Source organism: Danio rerio, chromosome 14, assembly GCF_049306965.1.
Source record: "Danio rerio strain Tuebingen ecotype United States chromosome 14, GRCz12tu, whole genome shotgun sequence".
Taxonomy (NCBI): domain Eukaryota; kingdom Metazoa; phylum Chordata; class Actinopteri; order Cypriniformes; family Danionidae; genus Danio; species Danio rerio.
The window spans coordinates 26,524,210-26,548,568 of NC_133189.1; the positions used below are offsets into that span (position 1 = coordinate 26,524,210).

Sequence of the window (24,359 nt, forward strand, 5' to 3'; positions counted from 1 at the left end):
ATTCATGAAAGAAAAGGACAGTATGTGGTATACTTTTCCAAAACATATATTTGACATGATTGGGGGTATAGAATTTCTGTTGAGTTGTGATTTTAAAATTGACAAACTTCCAGTGAAATTAGCTAAATTTCACAAACAAGCTTTATTAGCGTGGATGCTGGTATTTAAACACAATTTTTCTCCAAACAAATATATTATATGGAATAATAGATGTATCCAATATAAAAATAAATCTCTCTTCTTCCAAAAATGGTATGAAAATGATATTGTATTAGTTAGACAACTTCTTAATTTAAACGGTAATTTGTTATCTTACAGTGAATTTTTAGATAAATTTGGTTTTCCAGTTACTCCAAAAGAGTATGCTATTGTATTTGATGCCATATCTCAACAGCTTCTTCATTTTATAAGAGCGTATGGAAATAGATCTTTTGAAGGAAAATATGTTAAAGAAAACCTTTTTTTAGGAGATATTGATATTATTAAACAAAGTTATACTAATAAATATATTAGAAATCTTATAACAGGTGATACAGTTGTATATAATAATTTAAAATGGACCAATGTATTCATAAATATAAATTGGAAAAAAGCTTGGCGTTCTTGTGAAATATATTGTATAAATAACAAAGTAAAAGAAGTTACATTTAAAATTTTACATAGTATATATCCAGTTAAAGAGGTTTTGGAGAGATTTAATTTGGATATCGATTATTTCTGTGATTTTTGTTGTATGGAAAAGGAATCTATTGTCCACATGTTTTGTGATTGTATATATACAAGGATTTTCTGGGTGGATGTGGAAAATTTTCTAAGAAGGAAAACAAATATTGTGTTTAAGTTAAAAAAATTTGATATTTGCATTTATTATTTTAATACATGTAAAAAAATTACCTTTCTGGTACAACTTTTTATTATTTTGGGAAAGTTTCATATACATAAAAAAAAATGGACTGGATCAAAGCCAAATTTTGTTCACTTTCTTCAAGAGACTAAGGACTACTGCACAAGTTTGGAAAACATTGTTAATAACAAAGCAAAGAAGACTTGTAATATTTTTAAGGAATATAAGATTTTTATTTACTGAATGTTTTTTATTTATTTTTTTATTTTATATATATCAATATACACTCTGGCATGTATTTTGTTCTGTATAGTATTGTATAGTTATGTACTTGTTAATAAAAAAAAATAAATAAATAAAATAAATAAATAAAAAAAAAAAAAAAAAAAAAAAAAAAAAAAACACTGCTCCTGGTGCATTTACTGCACTTTTCTTATGAAGTGTCCACGAGGAGGAGAAGATTTTTGTATATACAGTATTTACTAAGTCCAATTCTAAACCAGGGGTCCGTTCTTCGTACGTGGATTACTCAGTTAGCTGGATTTGGATATTGACGATTTGACACGATCCAGGATCGTTTCGTTCTTCAAAGCTGATTCGAGAGTTGTTGTCATGGCAACAGATCTGCTAGGTCAAACCTGATCGGGAGCAGGTTCAAATCATATAAACAGGATTAGATCGGCTCAGTTCAAGCAAAGATAATACAGAAAGTATGTTCTGAATTCTGATATTTTCTTACAGTAAAAATTATATACACTTGGGAAAATAGTAGTTTTTAACTATATATTTAAAGTTATAGTCATTAATAAAATAAATAAAGTTATACATATTAATAAAACTTATGCAATCTGCACCCTCAAAATGAAAGTACAAAGACTGCCACCTGGTGGTGCAAAGAGAAAACTTATTGATATGAACTTTTTAGATCGCTTTAGTACAAATTGTGTATAATAGAAATGCACAATATGTGACTTTTTTTAAAAGCAATAATACATTTATGCAGTCACAAACATGTTTTGACAGTTAATATGCCAGTGATTTGATGCTTCACAAAAGTTGCAGACGCCTTTACCAATATCAAAATGCTTTTGGAAACAACCAGTTATTCTTTACACCGATTAAAAAACTGTACTATAATAAAGAAAATCTTTTCTAAATGTAGAACTAAATACATTGATTTGCATTGAAATACATGATGAATACTCTTGTCTTGACAAATGAAAGTGTAAAGCCTGCAGCTCACAACAAATGTGGAAGGTTATTGCGTGTCATATTTAACAAACCGTTTACTGCTAATTTGATGTAATTTTGCTCACATGGATAATTGAATATTAATCAGATGATGTCATTACGCTGCTGTGCCGTCAGCCAATCGCGTGTGCCAAAAGCCATTGCTGATCATGATTTCGAGGATGGATAGATCTGTCCTTAACAACAAACGCAGCGATCTCAGATCAGTTCATCCAGACATTCTAATCTGATTCGCGAACTTGTTTGAAGAACCAAATAAGCGAGAGATCAGTTATCAAGATTAAAAGATCCAGGATCTGCCAAATCATCTTAGATCATTTAAGCGAGGTACGAAGAACGGACCCCAGGGGTATCAAAACTTGATCCTGAAGGGCTTGGAGTTTAGCAACAACTTGCTTCAACACACCTGCCAGGAAGTTTCTAGTATATTCTAGTAAGAGCTTGATTAGCTGCTTCAGGTGTGTTTGATTAGGACAACAGCCCTCCAGAACACAGTTTGGACACCCCCGCTCTAAACCTACACTGTAAAAATTGCTGTAAATTGACAGTATTCCTGGCAACCAAAGTTGCTGTAAATGAACAACATTTGCAGCACTGTTGTAATTGTTAATTTACAGTGTACTTGTAAATTTTACAGTATTACAAAATAATCTTGCATCTATACATACACAACAAAATGCATTTTTTTGTTTTATAAATATTGCTGGTCATTTAGTGATTCTTGTATGGTATTGCGATAAGAACTTCCTTATAGATGGATTGTGTCATGGATGGATGGATTTTCATGTAAAGATTCTTACTGCTTTACATATTTATGCTTTTAGATGAATCATATTAACTTACATGAATCAAACTGACTAAAATAATAAGTTTGTTAACTTTGTATAACTTAAAAAATGTGGAAAAACTAAAATAAGAGATAAAATAAGATGATTAAAAAATAGGTTGAAGCAACAAAAATATTTGTTGTCTTGACTTTTGTAATTTTTAGTGTGGTTAGTTTGTTTTTTTAAGTTTTTTCAACAGCTCAAGGGTGTTTTCATATGTATATTATAGATTTGTCAGTGACCCTTTTATTTTAAGTCACATTTTATGCTATTAATAAACCATTAAAGGTGCTGTATGTAAGTTGTTGATTCTTCTAAATCATAGAAATACCATAATATGCTTGCGGGTATACAGGAACAGGCTTAGTGAACATTTGTTTATCTGAAGAACAATGCTAAAGTTAGTTATTCTCCTTATGACAAATATTGAAAATATTACTTTTATCATGTGTAGTTTGGACATGATGTAGGCTCGATAGTCAGGCATGCTCGCTCCTGTTGGTGTCGTCAATCTGGCAACCTGCACTTGCATGTAGTCATCGGGGGAGGGTCTGGGTGAAAAGTGTTTTAAATTACGAGTGCAATACCTAGTTCAACCACTGGGTGTTAATCTTAACAAAGACTATTAGCTCAAACTGTTAATTTGTTGCTTATTAAAAGTAAGTTAGATGTTGGGTGTAGATTTTGAGTAAGATTAGGGATGTAGAAAAAGATCATATTTTAATAGCATGAATTGTGACTAAGACTAAAGTTTTACCATTTATTTGTACTAAGTATTGATGCAACGTTATTTCTTTCTGCATTACATCTCCTGTGATGTTTTGAATGACAGTAATAGGAAACTTGAACGATTTTCGCTGACCCCTAGAATATGAACAGATCTTCAACCCATTTTTAGGTCATAAAAAAGCATTGTAAAAGCACTTCTGTGGTTTTTCTGTGGTGTGAATGTGTAGATTTGAGCAGGAGCTGTGCTGTAGCGCTGCGGTGTCTCTGTTGTCCTTGAGAAGCATCAGTAAATCCCCACAGTCTCTTGTTGTCTGTGCTCTGCATTCAGGATCACCACCACCGCTGCCTGTATGATGGACCTGAGGCGATACCCGCTGGACGAGCAGAACTGCACACTGGAGATCGAGAGCTGTGAGTGCTGCATCTTCTGGCCTTCTCATCTCTCTGATCCTCTCACTGTGCAACATCAATGCAGCTGTTTCTCACTGCAGGATAACTGCTGCTGCTCTTACGACAGATTATTTTTTTCCGTTTATATACTTATATTTTGTTATGCTGTTTTGTTATGGCGAACTGATAACCGATATAGTTTGCTTTAGTCTCATAGTTTAGTTTAAGAAAGTTTTTAGCAGAATTCAAAAAAATAATTTGCAATAATAAATTATGAATTACATTATGGCAGTTTTTACAATAATAATTTGAGCACTTCTTATAAAAAATTTAAAATAATTTTATCAAAATTGACAATAATTAATGTTAGTGTTTAAATAATTGTAGAATCACAAACACATAAAAACACAAGTTTTTATATACTATTGATGAGATATTTTATGCATTTCTCAAAACTACAGGTTTATAAGTTTTTGGAATTTTGTTCTCTTTGAGTTCACACCTGTGTTATAATTGTTGCTTCTATATTCCTGTATTCTATACTCGATAATCCTATATTCTATATCCCATCCTGTATTTAAAATTCAATTAAAATCAATTAAATTCAAAAACAATAAAATTTATCAATAATAATATGTTTTTGTTACAGTTGTCATTTGTCATAAGTTCAATTAAATTAATGAAAAAAATATTAATAATAAACGTTTATTCTGCTGTGTCTACTCCAGATAAATAAGGCACTAAGCCAAAGAAAAATTAATGAATGAATTAAAAACAAATTTTAATACAATTTTCAAAATTTAAAAACGTAACACACTTCTAAAAACTACATTATATAAATTCATCTTTTGTTTGGTTATTAGTTTCCGTTGGAATTTAAGTTAAATTATGAACGTCCATTCATTCTATTTACCATAATCATGGAAATGATCAAAACATGTAATAAAAAATAATATATTATCATGAAATAGTTTCCATAACTATAATGACTACTACTACTACTACTACTACTACTACTAATAATAATAATAATAATAATAATGGGCAACGCGGTGGCACAGTAGGTAGTGCTGTCACCTCACAGCAAGAATGTAGTTGGTTCGAGCCTTGGCTGGGTCAGTTGGCATTTCTGTGTGGAGTTTGCATGTTCTCGCGTTGGTTTCCTCCTGGTGCTTCGGTTTCCCCCACAAGTCCAAAGACATGCGGTACAGGTGAATTGGGAAAGCTAAATTGTCCGCAGTGTATGAATGTGAATAAGTGTGTATGGATGTTTCCCAGTGATGGGTTGCAGCTAGAAGGGCATCCGCTGCGTAAAAACATATGCTGGATAAGTTGGCGGTTCAATCCGCTGTGGTGACCCCAGATTGATGGAGAGATTAAGCTGAGAGGAAAATGAATGAATGAATAATAATATTAATAATAATTTAAAATAATAATTAATAAAAACACTTTACAATAAGGTTGTTATAGTTAATTTTAGTTAATGAATTTACTAATATGAATAAACAATGAACAATACACTTATTGCAGTATTTATTCCCACTAATTAGTGTTAGTTAATGGAAATTTCACAGTGCATTAACTTGTTAATAAGCATGAATTTGTATTTTAGGAATGCATCAGTAAATGTTGAATTATGATTAAGTATTATTATTCATTATTAGTTTATATTAGTAAATACATTTTCTTTACATTAGCAGGGGCGGCATGGTGGCTAAGTGGTTAGCACTGTCGTCTTACAGCAAGAAGGTTGCTGGTTTGAGTTCCGGCTTGGCCAGTTGGCATTTCTGTGTGGGTTTCCTCCACAGTCCAAAAACATGCCGGATAGGTTAATCGAATAAGCTAAATTGGCTGTAGTGTATGTGTGAATGAGCCCTGCAGGCACAGGACGTCATACTGACATTGTACCCATTGTACCCCAACATCATGGGGACTTTGGATTTTGTTTGGAAATGAAAATCGGGTTGACGTCAAAATCCAATGTAAGGCCAACATCAATGTCTAACGTCCAACCTAAAATAAACCAAATATCAACATCTAATCATGTTACACCTTGACGTTGTGTGGACGTTACCACTGACGTTGGATTGTGGTCACTTTTTTTCACTTTCCAACACAACCTAAAATCATCCTAATATCAATGTAATTTGACGTCGTTTTTAGACGTTAAAATAACCTTGTCCTCAGACATTGGCTAGATATTGAACTTTGGTCACCTGACATCATGACCTACATCTAACCTAATATTAACGTCTTATGTTATTGTGTTCCTGCTGGGAGGGTGTTTGGGTGTTTCCCAGTACTGGGTTGCAGCTGGAAGGGCATCCCCTGTTTAAAATATATGCCCGATAAGTTGGTGGTTCATTCTATTGTGGTGACCCCTGATGACTAAAGGGACTAGGCTGAAGGAAAATTAATAAATGAATTGACATTAACTATTGAAAACTTATTGTGGTGTGTGACCATATAACAACAACAACACTTAATAATAACTACTACTAATAATAATAATAATAACAACAATTAGTAATTAATAATAATTAAAGAAATTAAATAATAATAATAACTACCACATATGGGTTAAAATGCTCTACATAGCTTTAATAGTGCAGACCTCACATTACACATCTGATTAAAAGAAATAGATTTCTATAGTACATCTTTTTTCCCTAACCTGTTTTACACATCCTTCATCTCCTTTCGTGTTCGGCAGAAGGGTAAATAAATAAATGATGAATACGTTTTCACTTTGGGATGAACACTTAAAATAGAAAAGCATGCTAAAGCGTATGTTGAATCGTTAATAAGGTGATCTATAACTCATCCCGCATCAGAACCTTTAAATGCAGATAATCTGTTCTTCATGACAGCGGTGGTAAATTATGCATTTTCAGCCACAACAACAGCTAATCATCCGGCTCTTTATGAAGACGAATGGGCTTTGTGTTGTGTGGTTATTGCTGGTAATTGTGTGTAGTGCAGTTTTTCTTGTGCTGGAGTGAAGGCGCAGGAGGAAGAGGAGGAGGAGGAGGAGGACGGGAGTGTTTGATCATTGAGCTGCCAGAAGCACAGAGACTCTGAGGGTCAGGCTTGCCTTCTGCAGATACTCCTTTTTTTCCCTCTCTTCTTTTACTCATTCACTTGCTTCTCTTTGAGGTGTAGCGCAATACAGGAATTAAGAATCGCTTGCCTTTTATTACATGAATTTTAATCCAATTGGACACCAGCCACGCACGCAGCTTGCTGAGCTGAAGTTTATATTGAAATCAGAGAGATGTCTTTAGTCTAACCATAACCCTTTTAATTAAATATGCAAATTTGTTATATGTATGTGATTTTTTTTTGCATTATTTATCAGTGCAGAAAAAACATTTAATTGAATAAAGTCTTGAATAATTATGATTATGCATACTTTAATAATTTAATTTAAGGTTATATCAAATAAATATATAATATAATATAATATAATATAATACAATACAATACAATACAATACAATACAATATAATATAATATAATGTAATGTAATATAATATATGTGCAATTGAAAAACAAGTATAAAATATAAATAACTTTTAACTGTTGAAAATAAAAAAAATGTTTTCAATTAATATAATTTTGTCTCGCTTTTAATGATTCCAGATGTTTTTGTATGAAATGAACTCTCTTAAGGACATTTTTAAGTGACACCAGGAAAATTGTTTTATTTTTTTTTTATCATGTATTAGTGCGAGAAATCTTGTTTAATTGATGTACTCATCTATTTGTTGATTTTTAATTGTATATTTATTATTGAAATGTTCTTGCCATGAAACTAGCCTTGGTTGCTGACATGGCATTATATAAAAAATACATTACAATTAATATAATTTAAACAATATAATTCATTTTAGCAAAGGTTCCTAAAAGTGTCTTAAATGAAAAATGAAATTGTGCATATTTTGTGCAATTTAAACTAAACATTTTAACACTAGAACTAGTAGTGAGGCAGTTATTTTGACAATTTTGAAAAAAAAAAAGAAATTGTAATTTAATAATCTAAAATAAACCCATAAATCTATAGTACCCAGAATATTCATAAATATCTGTATATTTAATTCTGACGTTGTTACTTTATTAAAATTACAAAACACAAAACAGTATTATCACCTTTGTAGATTTGGCTGCCTACATTCCTTTTTCCTGTGCCTTCGGATATGTATGCTTCGGTTGCTTAGCAACCTTCTGCTGAAAATAACAGCTGTCATAAACATAAAAAAACGATGATAACATAAAACTTAAAGCATTACTTTACTTCGGACATGTATTTCAAACTATCAAAAACAATATTTTCACTTTAAAAATGAGCTCTCTTGATTGCCAGACAAAGTGAGGTATGGACTTTCTAGTAGTCTAACTTGTACACAATTATTGAATATATTACAAAAAAGTTCATGTTTATAGAGTTAAATCTCAATAAAAGCTTGATATAAAATGAGCAATATCACACTCGTAGCAGTGCGATATGGCTGTATGTTGGACTGGTGGGAGGCAACCATATTGCACTGCTGCAAGTGTGATATTGGGTTTATACAAAAGTTTGACTGCATAATCGTGTATATCAAAAAGAAAAGTAAACATGGAGAGTCTTTCCCAGAGATGGGTTGCGGCTTGAAGGGCATCTGCTGCCTAAAAACCTGCTCAGATTAGTAAAGGGACTAAGCCGAAAAGAAAACTAATGAATGAACGAATGAACATGTAGAGTCTCAAAAATCTTTTGTACGAGGAACTACTTTTTTCTGCCATTCATTCACTTCTGCAGCTGACGTCAGAACAGCGGAAACCATTGCTAATTCACATCACGCAGCGTCACTTTAGAGCTAGTATTTGAATGATTCTCTAACGTAATGTCCCATTTTAAGATTACTGTATAAGGTTGAACAGCATGAAATGCCATCAGTCTACAGACATTTGCCATTATTTCTGTCTTGCAATCAGGATATCACAATAAGTAACATAAAAAAGCCAAAGTAAAAACTAACAGATTACTAGATGGTATAAATAAAGCACTACATACAAGAGCAAGAGAGATCGACTTAGAAAGTCACTTACCCATTTTATAATGATTTGATGAGCTGTAGTTTGAAATACAAAAAAAAAAAAGAGTTTTTCTTTCCTAAGGACTTATTATGCAGTCACTGCTGCCATCTACTCAGCATGACAAGATAGCCTTCGACGCACTGAAATCTTAGAAATTATAAATATTTAAAATAGGCACTATCCATATAAATAAACTGCATAGATGCAATCTAAACAACTACATTCTGACCTAAAAAAGCCTCAAAAGTACATTGTTTTCCAACAGCTGTGATTTTAGTGATCTGCTGTCACTCTATGTGGATGGAGGAATACACAAGAGTGAATAGGCTGTAGGAGTGCTGTTATTGCAGAATATCACACAACTATTAGCCAATCAGATTCGAGAACCAGACAGAACTGTTGTATAAATATAAATATGACAATACAAAAGTTCTATTCAGAACAGTCTTATATGAACTATGGCTAATTTACATATAAAAAGTGATATAATCAAAAAGTCATGATAACAAAATTTGGTCACTTTTATTGTACAATTTACACTATTACTCACCATTAATTAAGACTTTTAGCTCAATAGACTACAAATTAGCTACTTAATAATATTTAAGATAGCAGTTGGGTTTGGGTATTGGGTATGTAAATGCGTAGTCATACTTTATAAGTGCTAATATACAGTTACTGTACTATCTGAATTGTTACTTAAACCAAAGTTTTACCCAAAAATGTAATGTTACAGTAACTTATTTTAATAAGTTATTCCAGGGTTCAACGCTAAGGATTTTTTCTACTGGCTGATCGGGCCAGTAATAGAGTTTTTTACTTGCCCTGCCAAAATTTTGACTGGCCCCACTAAAAAAAAAAAAAAAGTTAATAGCTATTTCTCAGCCAAATATTTTAAATAATGTGTCAAAACGTACGTCTGTGAATCGAGAATTTAAATATAAAAAAGTTAATAAATATAAAGTATTTATATTTATATTTAATGAACAAAATTCAAGTGTTTTGCAATCAAAAAGAGCAGGATGGAAATGTGCAGGTATTTTATTGCACTTCTCTATTATTCAGCAAAAGGTGGCTGACTTGCCAAATTAACGGCAATCTTTAAAAAACATCACTTCATTTTTTTCGTCATGTTGTACCCATGTAAATGTCTGCTTCCAAGACGTTAGAAACAGACATTTCCTTTTGGCCACATAATTTGATATTACTGCCTCTTTGCTGTACTGGTTGTTACCAGGTCATGGAAAAAAAAACATGCTAAAAACATTCAATCAGATAAACGGAATTGAAAAGACGTATGATGTTCACGACATCACAGAGGAGGTAACATTTAAAGGCTTAAAAGCACAAACACTTTGATTCTAGGAATGTATTTGCACGCAATTGATTAATAGTGCTAACACTCCCGTTTTTCCTGGGAGTCTCCCGTATTTCAGACCAATCTCCCGCCACCCTCCCATTTTGTTACTTCTGCTATAAATCTTCCATCATTTCACCGGCAAACCCCCCCACCCCGCCCCCCCTTAACTTTTTGATACATTGTATAGCACCCCTGGATTGCCGACAGATGGTATATTGCCGGGATAGTATCTGGTTGCAGCAGCTGCCCGAAACCCGGTGCATAGTACAGTTACTTAGCTGTAACACTTAGACATCCTCACCAGTCCTGCCCCCTGTATTCAGGCTTCGACTTCATTCAAGTCATAGAAAATGTTATTTGTCATTTTATGTCTAATTAATTTATGTAAGTAAAAAAAATTAAGGCATCAACAAATTTATTACAGAATAGAATTCAGTTTTAAATTCCACTAACAAGTCATCTTAAATTACAATTTTAATGGCGTAAACCCTTTGCATGTCTCTCATTTTAAAAAAAACACACAATTTTCTCCCACACATACACAACTGCACATTTTCCCCTTAAATGTCACCTCCTCCATGTGTCCAGAAAGCTGAATCCGGGCACTGCGACACTGTGAAACAGAACAGTTTTTCTGCCGGCATGTGCCATTTTCACGCAGGCTAATGAGACACAAGCTTAAGCCGACTTTTCCCTGATCAACTGGAGTCTTGATGCATTTTTAATGTGCGCGATTGAGAAGCAGATTTTACAGCACAGCAGAGCAGAAGCTGCTTCGTCCTGATCTCCGGTTGGTCTTAAGGTCCAGAGCGTTGCTGAACCCCCTCGAGCACAGCCAAGTGAAGTGATCTGTTGACAGTAATCAGCCAGTCAATTGACAGAATCAGGCGCTCTGGCACTGAGATAATAGATTTAATGGAAAGTGAAACACCAGTCCGCATCCAGTCCAACAGCGCTTTTCTCGCTCTCGTCTAAAAGCCCTTTCAGACAAGCTTCTGCGGTTTTACTCTCCAAACGGCTGAAGCTCTTGTCGTATTTACATCACGTTGCACTTCGGCCCATTAAACCCAATGAAGAAGCCGTATTTGTTATCGTTGTCTTCGAGCTCTGCATTAATGCTTCACAAGGCCTGCAGATTTTTAAAGGGTGTATCCAGTTGCTAAGTCATGCAGAGACAAGTCTCTTGAATATACATTACAACTCTGGTAAAAATGCATTTGCTTTATTTTACTGTAGATCTTTTTTTTACATAATTTTTTTACAATTAAATTGTTATATTTTTCATTTTTTTCTGTTATTTCAATCCAAATTGAGGAAATGGAAACTTTGGGTTAATGTAATGTATTTATTTTATTTATTTATTTATTTATTTTAGATTATTTTCTTTTGAATTATATATTTTTTTATTTTTTTATTTATTTTATTTTAGATTATTTTCTTTTATATTACATTTTTATTTATTTATCTATTTGTTTAATTTTTTTTTTTATTTTTTATGATTTTTAAATTTGCTTAGTTTGTTTTATTTTACATTATTTCCCTTAATATTATATTTTTTATTTATTTATCTATATGTTTTATTATTATTATTATTATTATTATTATTATTATTATTTATTTGTTTTTTAGATAGTTCCTTTATATTATATTTTTATTTGTTTATTTATTTATTGGTTTTATTTTATTTTATATTACTATTTATTTATTTATTTATTTATTTATTTATTTTATTTTACTATTTATGTATTTATTATATTTTATTTCAGAGTTGTTTCAATTCAAATAGAGGATAAATATGGACAAACCCAACATTTCGGTAAAATGTTTTATTAAAGTATTTAACCTAACATATATATATATATATATATATATATATATATATATATATATATATATATATATATATATATATATATATATATATATATATATATATATATATATATATATATATATATATACAAAAAAAAAGAAAATGTATTTATTTATTTGTTTATTTATTTATTTAATACTGTTTGCAATATTTTCTGAATTTTTGACTGATAAAATTCACTTCCAAAAATCCCTCATAAATTGTTATTTCATAATATTGTGTCAAAACAATGATGTAAGAATATAAGACAGATACAATTGTATACGGTTGAGCACATATTTAATATAAATATTGAATAAATAATGCCACATTTTCTTATTTAAACATATTTTTAACCAAACCTTTAGAAAACTTGTAATGCAAAAAAAGCTTGAAATTTTTAGTCATCCATCAACAGGAATAGTAACAACTATTTTTTATCCTATCCAACTGCAGTGTCTTTGCCCTTTCAGACACGACACAAGCTTATGCGGTTTCACTAAATGGCTGAATCTTTTGTCGTATTTACATCACATTGCTCTTCGACCCGTTAAACCCAATGAAGAAACCATATTTGTTAGCATTTTCACCAAGCACTGCGTTAATGCTTCATAAGGCCTGCAGATTTTTTTGTACCTAGTCTGTACCTGGTTGCTAAGTCATGCAGAGAAAACTCCCTTGAATATGAAGAAATCAGAAGCTCAGCGTTAATTATTCAGTGCACTAAATAGGTCACTGGTTCTCATTAGAAGTTGCACGCAGATAAACTGGTACAGAACCTTAGTGAAGATGGAGAACAAGCACAAACACAAATTCCTGCATAAGTATGGATTTGTGTCTGTTTCATAACCGCATGTGCCCTTATGTAATTACATTTAATCATTTCATTTAATAACTGAAATGCTTGTGTTGGAATTTAAACGTCAGTGTTTAGAAAGATGTCGTTGTGGACATTGCGCACTTTTAAGGGTTCTGATGTTTTAATGGAAGGCATTAAAAACGATAAGACTCTTTTTGTTAGATATGAAAGAAACTTACTGTAGTGTGTTAAAAGCATCTGCTTCCTCTGCTTAATAAAATACCTCAGAAGCTAATCTTTTAAAATGTAACTGTTATAGGCATTTATTATCATTATTTTGACAATATATTACATATATATTTAAAAATGATTTCAGTTAAAAATTATTATTCTTTAATTATTGAGTAATTTTATTGTGTGATTTTCTACATAAAATTTTTTACAACTTTTTTTTAATCGTTACATAATTTAGATTATTTCCACACAAACAACCTCATTCCACGTTCGTGCTGATTGCATGCGTGAAGCACATCCTACAACCCTACAAAAATTATTTAAACTTTTTTTAGAAATATGTATTTTTATAAATTAGGTTTATTTTTTGTGTGTGGTTTGCTTTTTTTAAATAATATATTTTTTTATCTATTAATTTTTGTCAATGTAATGCAGACATGCCTTTTTTTAATTTTTCTTAAATCAGTTACTTTTTACTCATGTTTGTATTATTATTATTATTTTTATTATTATTTAATTGTTATTATTATTATTATTATTATTATTATTTGTCGTAGTAGTAGTAGTAGTAAAATTATTACTACTATTAAAAGTATTATTATTATGAAAATCATTATTATTCTTAGTAAAATTATTATTATTATTATTATTATTAAATTATTATTATTATTATTATTATTAGTAGTAGTAGTAGTAGTAGTAGTAGTAGTAGTAGTAGTAGTAAAATTATTACTACTATTAGAAGTATTATTTTTATGAAAATATTGTTATTGTTATTAAAATTATTATTATTATTATTATTATTGTTATTATTATTATTGTTATTAATCGGTAAACTGGTTTAAATAATTAAAATAATTAAATAAATAATTACAGATTTCCAACATTCTTTAAAGTATTTTCTTTTGTGATTGATAAAGATTTAAAACATTTTCATTCAATATTTAGGTGAACTATTTTCCAGTACTGGGTTGTAGCTGGAAGGATATCTGCTGGAATATTTGGCAGTTCATTCTGCTGTTGTGATCCCTGATATATAAGGAACTAAGCGGAAGAAAAATGAATGATTGAATTTGGATGAACTATCTCTTTAAAAGAAAACATGTGACATAGGAACAAAGTGATTTCGAGTGTGTGTATATTTATGTTTTTAGGATTTGTTGTTACACATGTGTCTGTGTTTTCCCAGATGGATACACCACAGATGACATCGAGTTTTATTGGCGAGGGGGAGATGGAGCGGTTTCGGGGGTGGAGAGAATCGAACTGCCCCAGTTCTCCATCGTAGACTATAAACTCATCTCCAAGAACGTGGTCTTCTCCACAGGTTCAGTTTAATCTCTTTCGTGTGTGTCGTACAGTTGGGACCATGAGTCAGATCTGTTCAGAAGTTGTGTTTGATCTGGAGGTGGGCGACACGAGCAGAATATTAGATCATGCTATGAGCAGTTTTATTAAGATAAAAGTACACACTAGAGCTAACTTTGTTGCGAATTTAATGAAGAAGTTTAAGAAAGAAAGGTGTGAATAATTTTATTTAAAAACTGAAGAACACAAACCTGAAGATACGGCATGGTTATTTATTACATGAGCGATAAACTAAAGTAAAATAAATCTCACCCTGATTTCATGGAATTTAGAGCTACTCAAAACATTTTTTACTTAGTATTATTATCTTGATATCCAGTCAGATATGCAAGCATACACTTTATAAATGTTGGATTATTAACACTTTCACACTGAAGTTTTAAATACTTCCACTAACCTCCTGTGTCAGCTTTTTAAAAGTGTTTCCATGGCAACACCTCAGTTTTATCACGACACACTGCAGCACTGATGATTTTAGTAAACAAAAATATATATTTTTCCTTTTCCTGCAAATATTGACAAACGTTCTAATTATACTGAGAAATATCTGACATTTTGATTCCAGTGACATGCAGTTCGTGGCTGGTGCACTGACTGACATATATGACATATATGCACCCCATATATTTGCCAACTACCGATCTCACATCAGCATTCCTTCTATACACATAGCAGGTACATGGGCCTATTTGGCCAAAAAAGAATGTAATGTGTATAGAGATTCAAAATGCCTCCCAAAAAACAACAAGGTGGACGCTACAGACAACTTTAACAAGCAATACAGCACGACGGCAAAACTCGCTCATGCACTCATTCACTCCCACACAGACACAGGATTCACACACTAGTCTCACATTCACTTGTAAATGAAGTTTTGAAATTACTTGAATTACTTTGAAATGATCGAGTTATCTTCTGTCCCGTCCTTTGAAGCAAGACCTTTAGCTCATATTTATTCGAGCCCTGATCAAAAGGTAACGTCCGATTCAGATCGTCTGAAACCGCATGATCGGGCCCGATTTCCGATCACGTGATCGGATCTAGACATCCCTAAGAACATATTTTGTAATTTGAATTGTTTAATCAGTAATAAAATAATTAAACTGCTTAAGTTTAATTGCTTAACCAGCTCTGATTTCTCCACTGCTGCACAGACTAACATGGTGGCACCAAGCGCCAACCTCCCGCTCTCCCTCAGAAAGCCAATACGGAAGTAACTAAAACTGCAATTCATCCGAAATTCCACTAGTCGTGGCCGCTCCTGGCTCCCAAACAGAGCAAATTTCAATTGAGCCCACTGCTAGAATGGCCAACTTTACAGCAGAAAAAACAGCCTGGTACAAAAAAAGATTTTGGTTAATACAGCTAATATTACCCTTCATGACAACTGTGAGGTTGGTACATTTTTTTATAACTCATCCGTTTACTTTATATTAAGTTATATTAAGTTTGCATAATTAAGGGTGTGGCCACTTGAGTGACAGCTAGGTCTCGTTGGTCGCCGTCTTGTCACGTCAATCCTGCAGATTAGCCACTGAACTCGGCATATTCATTGTATTTCTGTGTTGTTTTATGTGGCTTTACACAGTCAACTGCCTTTTGGACTTGTTTCCTACAATTATAAGATGGCATGGCATGCTGAGTGCACTTAACTGTGCTCACAAACCATTCACGTGGCCTCCGTTTCCCATGTGAGTAAAGTTATACTCATATACCTTCTCTATACATGTATTTGGTTTATTTAAGATCCTTTATCATTTATATTTATATTTAGAGCTGTAATGCACTCCAGAATCTGACGAATTGATTAGCTGTAGGCTCTAGAACAGTCATCTGAAGCGTTGTCATACAGTGTTATGCTGGATTTCATCAATAGTCCTGCATTTACTAACACAGACTATATCTGAAGTGTTTGGAAGTAATTCGCGTTTTCCTCCTGTTGAAAAACGTCATTAGAACAATGTTTAGTGGCTCAAAACACTTTATTGATATAGTATACAACTAAGCACATGTGGTCAGAATACAAACGAGTCACAGGTGATAAAGTATTAAGCGTTCTCCCAAAGTAAAGTGTGTCTAAACCAGGTCCAAGCAAATTGTCAGCAGGTGTCTGTAGCTCCACTCACTCTCCGCCTCTTTGCCCTTGTTTGGTATCCTGCCGTGGGTGTGTTGACGCGCGAACAAAATGGCGACGGTTGGCCGTGCCTACTTGTGGCTTCTTTTGCGCTCTTTAGAAACCTATGGGTGACGTCACAGATACTACGTCCATATATTTTACAGTCTATGGGTGGCACCCATCACCCACTTTAGATCAAATAATTTTAAAATTATCCATGTTAGTCTATGCTGCAGTAAAGAGATCAGAGCTGCTGGATTTACAACATGTTTATTTATCAACTTCTATTAAAAACCAAGAAAGTAAGTGGCTGTTGGGAGAAGAACAAAGACTGTTTATGTTAAAATATAATTATTATTGTCATCTCCATAGACATCAGTGTGTATGCCACAAGTCATAAATATATATTTTGTTTATTTAAAGGTCACAGCTGATCGCATGACACATTAGGCATTCTAATTAAGTCAGTATGATCGCACACATCAAAGGCTTAATTTGTGGTATTTAAGATTTTTTTTTACCTCTTAAAATGCCAGTAGCCATTGACATGGGGTTTATGAATCATCAAAGAGCTCAGTTTTAGTTAAAAAAAAAAAAAATCTTTAATGTTGTACCTACAGTTGAAATCAGAATAATAAGTCCCACTTTTATTTATTTTATTTTTTTTCAAATATTTCCCAAAAGATGTTTAACATAGCTTGGTATTTTTAACAGTATGTCTAATAATATTTTTTTCTTCTGGAGAAAGTCTTATTTGTTTTATTTCTGCTAGAATAAAAGCAGTTTAATAAAAAAAAAAACATTTTAAGGACAAAATTATTAGCCCCTTTAAGCTATTTTTTTTTGATAGTCTACAAAACAAACTATTATGATCAGAAATGTGTTGAAGAAATCTTCTCTCCGTTAATCAGAAATAAACAGGAGGGCTAATAATTCATCATGGCTAATAGTTCTGACTTCACCTGTACATATTGGATGGGCTGATGGTGAGTCAGTTAACAGCAAATATTCATTATCAAATGCTCATTTTGTTCATCAACAAAATGAATTTACGGATGTCAGGGTGTGGAAAACAACACCAAAAACACATCTGTGGGCATTCAGAATGCTGATATACTGTGATACAGCCCAGGCCTAGTATGAACCTCCTGCTGTTTATTCACCAAAACCGAAAAGCTGCGCTGCAGACGTTATTGCATGCATATATAGTTACAGTGTCCTTTTGCTAAACCTTGAAGCGATGCAAACGATGAGTGAGCACATGAGTCAGTGCACATAATTTGTGTTTTTCTCCAGTCTTATTATCATCACTGGTCTGCCTTTCAGGAACAGATAAAGTCACACAGTCTGGCTGTCTGACTCTATACACAATCTCAGACACTGCACGCTGCACTTATTATTGCGACCTGCTCTGCCACCAAATATTTATTCGCAGAGGCCTGTGTGTTTGCTGGAGAAAGACAAATGCATTGATTGATCCAATTAAAATTTGCAGCAGTCTGCATGAAAAGCAAGAAATATGCTGATGTTAACAACTGCAAAGATTTAGGGTCGGTTTAATTTAGTTTCTGTAAATGTTATTTTAAAGAATGCATTCAATTGATCAAAAGTGACAGCAGACATTTGTTACTAAAGTGCTGTTCTTCTGATCTTTCTATTCATCATTGAATACTGATATAAAATGTTTACTGTTTTGAAAAATGAGAGTTAAAACAGCCTTAAATCTGCAGGTTATATTCATTTGTGAAGGATCATGTGACACTGGAAACTGATTAAAACAATTTTTTAGCCAAAATACATTTTAAATTTCACCGCAAATCAGGTTAAAAAAAATAAACAAATATATATTTGAACTCTTTTCTACATTTTAGAACAAATAAATGCAGGACTGTGTTAATAATATTAAACATTTCACAAACCTCAGGTTAATGCATGTCCCTGACTCACAGCAGCTGTCAGACACAGGCTGAGAATGTTCTCCATTTTGACAGATATAGTCTATATAAGCATTGCTTCTTTAAACTCGTTGTTATACTAATACTTGCAGCATTAATAAAGTAGTCTAGGTGTAAATATAGTGGTAAGATAAAGTTTTGGGTTATTGATTCCGTATCTGACTTCTAAAATATATTATAATATATGTACAATTTTTAGGGAGTGCTTTTGTTTGTTGTTTATTGCAATATCTGGCAAAACTCTGACATGCGACAATCAAAATTGACGTACATGGTGGCTCAGAAAGTGGACAAACATTTATTAAGTTTAGTTTTTAAGCTAATCATTTACAGTGGAATTCATGCCAAAATTGATTTGCTATTCATCATTCATACATCTCAATCAAGACTGGTACAGCAAAACAAAATGATATTCCTGCATTAAAACAAGATTATAATGTTACACATTATTTTTATCCATTAATATAGCTGAATTTTTACCAAACCCCAGACCTCCCTATATTTCAAGCCCTGGCTACAGCCTTTTGTACGAGTAATGCAGTATGTTTTTTACTATTAAGTATGAAACTGTCTTTCTCTGTCTTTCCTTGGACCAGGTTCGTATCCACGTCTGTCTCTGAGTTTCAAACTTAAGAGGAACATTGGTTACTTCATCCTGCAGACCTACATGCCCTCAATCCTGATCACCATCCTGTCCTGGGTATCCTTCTGGATCAACTACGACGCTTCAGCTGCCCGTGTGGCTTTAGGTGGGACATCTGATTAAGCTGATGTCTGTTGACTAACCCTTTATGCATGAGCTCAGATGTTTGCTGCAATTATGGTGACCACTCTGGACTGTATCTTTATTCTGTATACTCAGGGATCAGCTATTGTGGTTCTTTGGATTTCTGCTACTTGTTTTACAGGCTGTTTTCTGTTTGCCTCTCAATGCAGTCGAGTAATACATCAGTGACCGATTTTTGCCAAAACATGTTTCTGTATCAACATCACTGTTGGGCATGAAACAACACTCATATTCACCACTACAATGTGAGCAAAGACTAGAAAGTTTTATTAAAATATTTTGCAAGTGCGTAAATATAAACACACTGAGACTTTATAACCAAGTTGTTTGGTCACACTTTATTTTGATGGTCCATTTGTTAAAATTAAGTTACATTGCATCTACATGCCAACTAATTCTCATTAGCATTTCTTATAGTCAGTTAAATGTCTATTGAAGGAGCAGTGTCAACAGATATTAAGCAGGCAGTCTACTAATACTCAAATGGACCATCAAAATAAAGTGTTATCAGTTGTTTTTTTTATATATCAAATTAAAATAGTGTAAACATAAATATTATTATGCTGAATTGCTAAACCAGTTGAATTAAAAAGCCCCAATTATGGGTTTTTGTAAATGAGCTTCCATGCAGTATGTAACACAGCTCTAAGTGAAAGAAAATGTCCAGCTGAGGTTCATATCTGAAAGTGCAACGTGTTTAAAACTATTTGTTTATTTTTTCCCAAATTTCTAAACATAATAGACAATGGCATTCAAGTTCGATGAAGAATGGTTCCAGAAAGCCGGTAAAACAAAAACCAAAGCTCTAAAGTAAAATAAATTAGTAATTAACAGGGTGAGAATGTGGTAAAAATCAGGCGAGGGCTTTTCTTTTTCTGGAATTTTGGAGCATAATTCAGGTCTGAAGGGGTTAAAACACTATTGGTTAGCTTTAGGGAAGAGGGAGAGTGAGGGGATTGGTCATTTGGTCAGTCATGAAGTCAGTCAGTCGACAGCGGCCTCTGGTGGATTTAAGTGAAAACAGCAGGCACAAATGGCACTCGCAAGAGAAATCTGAGAGCGGAAAAAAAAAAGCATACACAGCGGCCTCTGGTGGATTCGCTAAAACAAAAACTGCAAAAAAAGTAGCTCCTGGATTGTATCTTGCTTTCTTCAGAAATGTATATAGGGGTACATAATCAGAATGAGCCTGGGTTGGAAAGTTCACGCAGGGCGAAAAACATTGCGTGAGTAAACTGGAGCCAGTGATGCGGTGCTTTGGGTCAGGTGTGAACCTAGCTTCATGTGTAAGCCCTTTAAAAACCACACTAAATCCAAATTTACAATGCTTATTTAGCTAGTGCACATTGTTAATCTTAAAGTGAGCAAATAATCTGTGCAAGTTAATCGTCTTTTTGTTTAGGTTAATTTTTAATCAAAACTGAACAATTTGCTTCAGCACTGGAATGACAGTCCTTTTCTGACTCTGATGATACCAGTTTGATGGCCAAAATATGTTTAGCCACACCCCTCAAACCATTAGTTTGATGAATGTAAGAGATGAGAGGAGGTGCCCAAGAATAAAACCACGCCCTACTTAGTACACCATTTGATTTGTAAAAGTGTCATCATACTGAAATAAAAGTAACTTACAATCCACACGGACATTAGGATTAGTAAACTCCCTAATAAACATGAGTAGAATGTTCTTCAATACCATAAAAGAGTGATAATATCAACATAGGCTCATTCTGAAACCGAAGCTCTATATACGTTTATGGAGATCTCGAGTTATGTAGCCAGAAGTATGTATGTCTGCATTTCGCCTTCAAAACGAATGCTATGGGGGCAGTATGACACCGTTCCTTTTGGCGCTTACCAGCTGACTGCTTACCTTTGTGTGGACCGCTTTCCAGTTTGTCCAGTTAGCTTGCCGTCTACGTTGGCGGACTTGAGATGCAGAGAGGAGCTGACCACAATGACGGGGTTCAAGTGCGGCAAAGAATGGTTCCAGAAAAGTCAAAAACAGAATCTAATAACTAAAATAAAACAGTAAATGACTGGGTGAGAATGTGGTAAAATCTGAAGACATGGTAAAAATCTGATGAGGGCTTTTCTTTTTCTGGATTGCTTTTCAAAACTGTCGGTTCGGTTTAGGGAAAAGTTATGGGCGGGTCAATTGGTGCTTTTTAAAATAATATTGGATGGGATTAGGGAAGTAAGAGGGTGGATCAGCCGATTGGTCAGTCAGTTAGTCAGTCAGTCAGTCAGTCAGTCAGTCAGTCAGACAGCCGACAGCGGCCTCTGATGAATTTAAATTAGAGCAGGTGCGAATGGCACTCGCGAGGGAAGCCAGCGGCTTCTGGTAAATTCGCAAAAAAAAAAAAAAAAAAAAAGCTCATAGGACATATTTGGCGCTCTCCAGAAATGTATATCGTGGTACGTTTTCAGTATAACCCTATGTTGGAAAATATCTTGAGTTTGAATTAAACAACGACCTTATTTTAGGTATTTTAAACAAGAAACCCATTAAAGGGGTGGTCCACTACGAAGTCATATTTGAAACTTTAGTTAATATGTAATGTAGCTGTGTGAACATAAACAACATTTCTGAATGTAAAAAGCTCAAAGTTCAATGCAAAGGGAGACCTTGGTTTTTACAGAGTTAGCTTAGCAAAGCCTACAATGAACGAATTTTGGGGACTACAAAACAATACTTCCGCCCCCTGTGAGATCACAAAGGTTCGTTTACTGCGAATCCAAAGGCGCTGTAATGTTATAGCAGAGATAAAGCTAAAAATGCATCCAAACACTGCTGTTTCCACAGAGCTTCATCTGTTTCTGTATTTGGGCTTCCAAAGGACACAACACAAAGACAGAAGTGCTTACTGTTCAATATTAATTATGTTCCAGAGAATTATAAAATACATAGCAAGCATGATTTGACAAAACAGCTCCAGAATCTCTCGCAGTTCAGTGCTGGATTTGGTTAAAATCTCCTTAAAGCAGAAGTTGTAAGCTACAAGTAAGTGTTTTTATTTGTTAAAATTGATCATGACATGTACAGTGTCTAGCGTTAACGGTATGCTGTAGCAACGATGTAAACAATGGGGAATGCTGTTTTGCACTTCTAACGATTTAGCAACAAATTCATATTAATCAGTCAAACTGCTGCAAACACACACACACTTATGCCTAGTTCAGACTGCGTGATTTTAGCCCCGATTTTGGCTCGCTGACAGGTTTTGAGAAATCTTTGACAAATGCCTTAAATCACAGTCAAATCGCTGCTCGTGCACAAGAGTGACAATCACACAGTATGAACTATCAAAGACGCGATCTGAGAGAATCGCAGATGAGTCGCCGATGCCTGTGAGATATCTGGCGATTCAAATCATGCCGTGTGTAATGAGTTTTGACTGAAAATCACATCAGCCATTGCCTACAGCCAATGAGAGAGCAGCATTCACTTGTGTGTGTGTGCGTGTGTGTATACCTGCTGCAGGCCAGCGGGAGGCTGGGGGAGAAGTTAAAAGCGCTCTTTTTAGGTTTATTTGGACCCACAAAATGGAGGAATAACTAGTGGAGGTTTGACAGGACTGTGTCTGTTTGACTATTCATACAGAAAGAAATTAGTTTATTATCAACATTGAGGAGAAATGGCTACTTCCCTTTAAACCCAGGTGAGCAAACATGTACATGTTCTACCCCATTAAAGGCTTCTGTCTCATTATGTAGTTAATAACAAAAGATATACTACGTGTTTTTGGCTGTGAGACGTAGTTTGGACAAACTTGTTGGCGATTCTTCCTATAGTAAAGTCATGCAATGTGAAAGCCCCTGTCACTGATACATCTTGCAGTGTAAACACAGCAGCGACGAAATGCTAGCCCAGATAGTCATGCAGTGTGAAAACATCTGTGACATGACCACTTTAAAAATGCAGTCTGAACTCGGCATTATGCAGCACGTTCGTGTCTCTCTATGTGTGTGTGCGACTGTGCAGTGTTTCAGTTTAGGCAGCTTTTCCAAGCGTTTTACATCTCAGATAATGAAGTTGCAAAAGATATGTGGATGATTCATATTACTTATACCTGCATTGTCCGGAAATAAGTGAAAGACGTTGTGTAACGCGTTGAGTTAAAAAAATACAGGATAGCTCACCTAACTCGTGTTGCAGCCGAAACATAAATCAAGGCTCACACAGGTCACATCCCACATCTTGTGCTTTATTCTTCTGTCACAATATATTACAGAAAATAACTTAATCCGAGCATCAGAGAAAAAGAAAGTCCTGCGCACATGCTGTTGTTACAGAAACTTCACACATTTACGCACACACATAAACACACGCAATAGCGATCTCTCTTAAAGGAGCCACACCCCATTTTGGCTGACTGTTGTGACTGACTGTTTACACAGCAGAGAAGCAGGTGCTTGTACGGGCGTGTCGTGGAGCCGATCCACAAATCGCAGCACATTATGACGATGACTAATCAGAGTCACTTGAGGGCGGGCCTTTCAGAGGAACTAGGAAATATATCAGTCGTTTTCATGTTAGCTGAATAGCTGTATATAATCAAAGTGCGATATATGAAAAAATAACATGATTTCCTTCAAGTGAAACATGAGCTCAGATTGCTTTGCATATTATAAACACAACCAAGCCCTAAAATTACATTCTGGAACACCCCTTTAAAAATGTATATTGATTTTAGGATAATGGAACTCTATTTAAGACTCAGCCTTTCAGCACTCTATTAACAAATAAGATTTTAGGTTCCATTTG

General features: G+C 33.8%; 1 protein-coding gene across 2 annotated transcripts in view; it reads left to right on the top strand.

Moving 5' to 3' along the window:
* Window positions 1-24,359, top strand: part of gabrb2a (gamma-aminobutyric acid type A receptor subunit beta2a) — a 101,912-nt gene that overhangs the window by 62,816 nt on the left and 14,737 nt on the right. For both annotated transcript variants that reach the window (XM_005173103.5, NM_001024387.2), the window contains exons 5-7: window positions 3,980-4,062; window positions 14,555-14,692; window positions 19,401-19,553. In XM_005173103.5, the coding sequence (XP_005173160.1) occupies window positions 3,980-4,062; window positions 14,555-14,692; window positions 19,401-19,553 (374 nt within the window). The remainder of the gene's footprint in view (window positions 1-3,979; window positions 4,063-14,554; window positions 14,693-19,400; window positions 19,554-24,359) is intronic.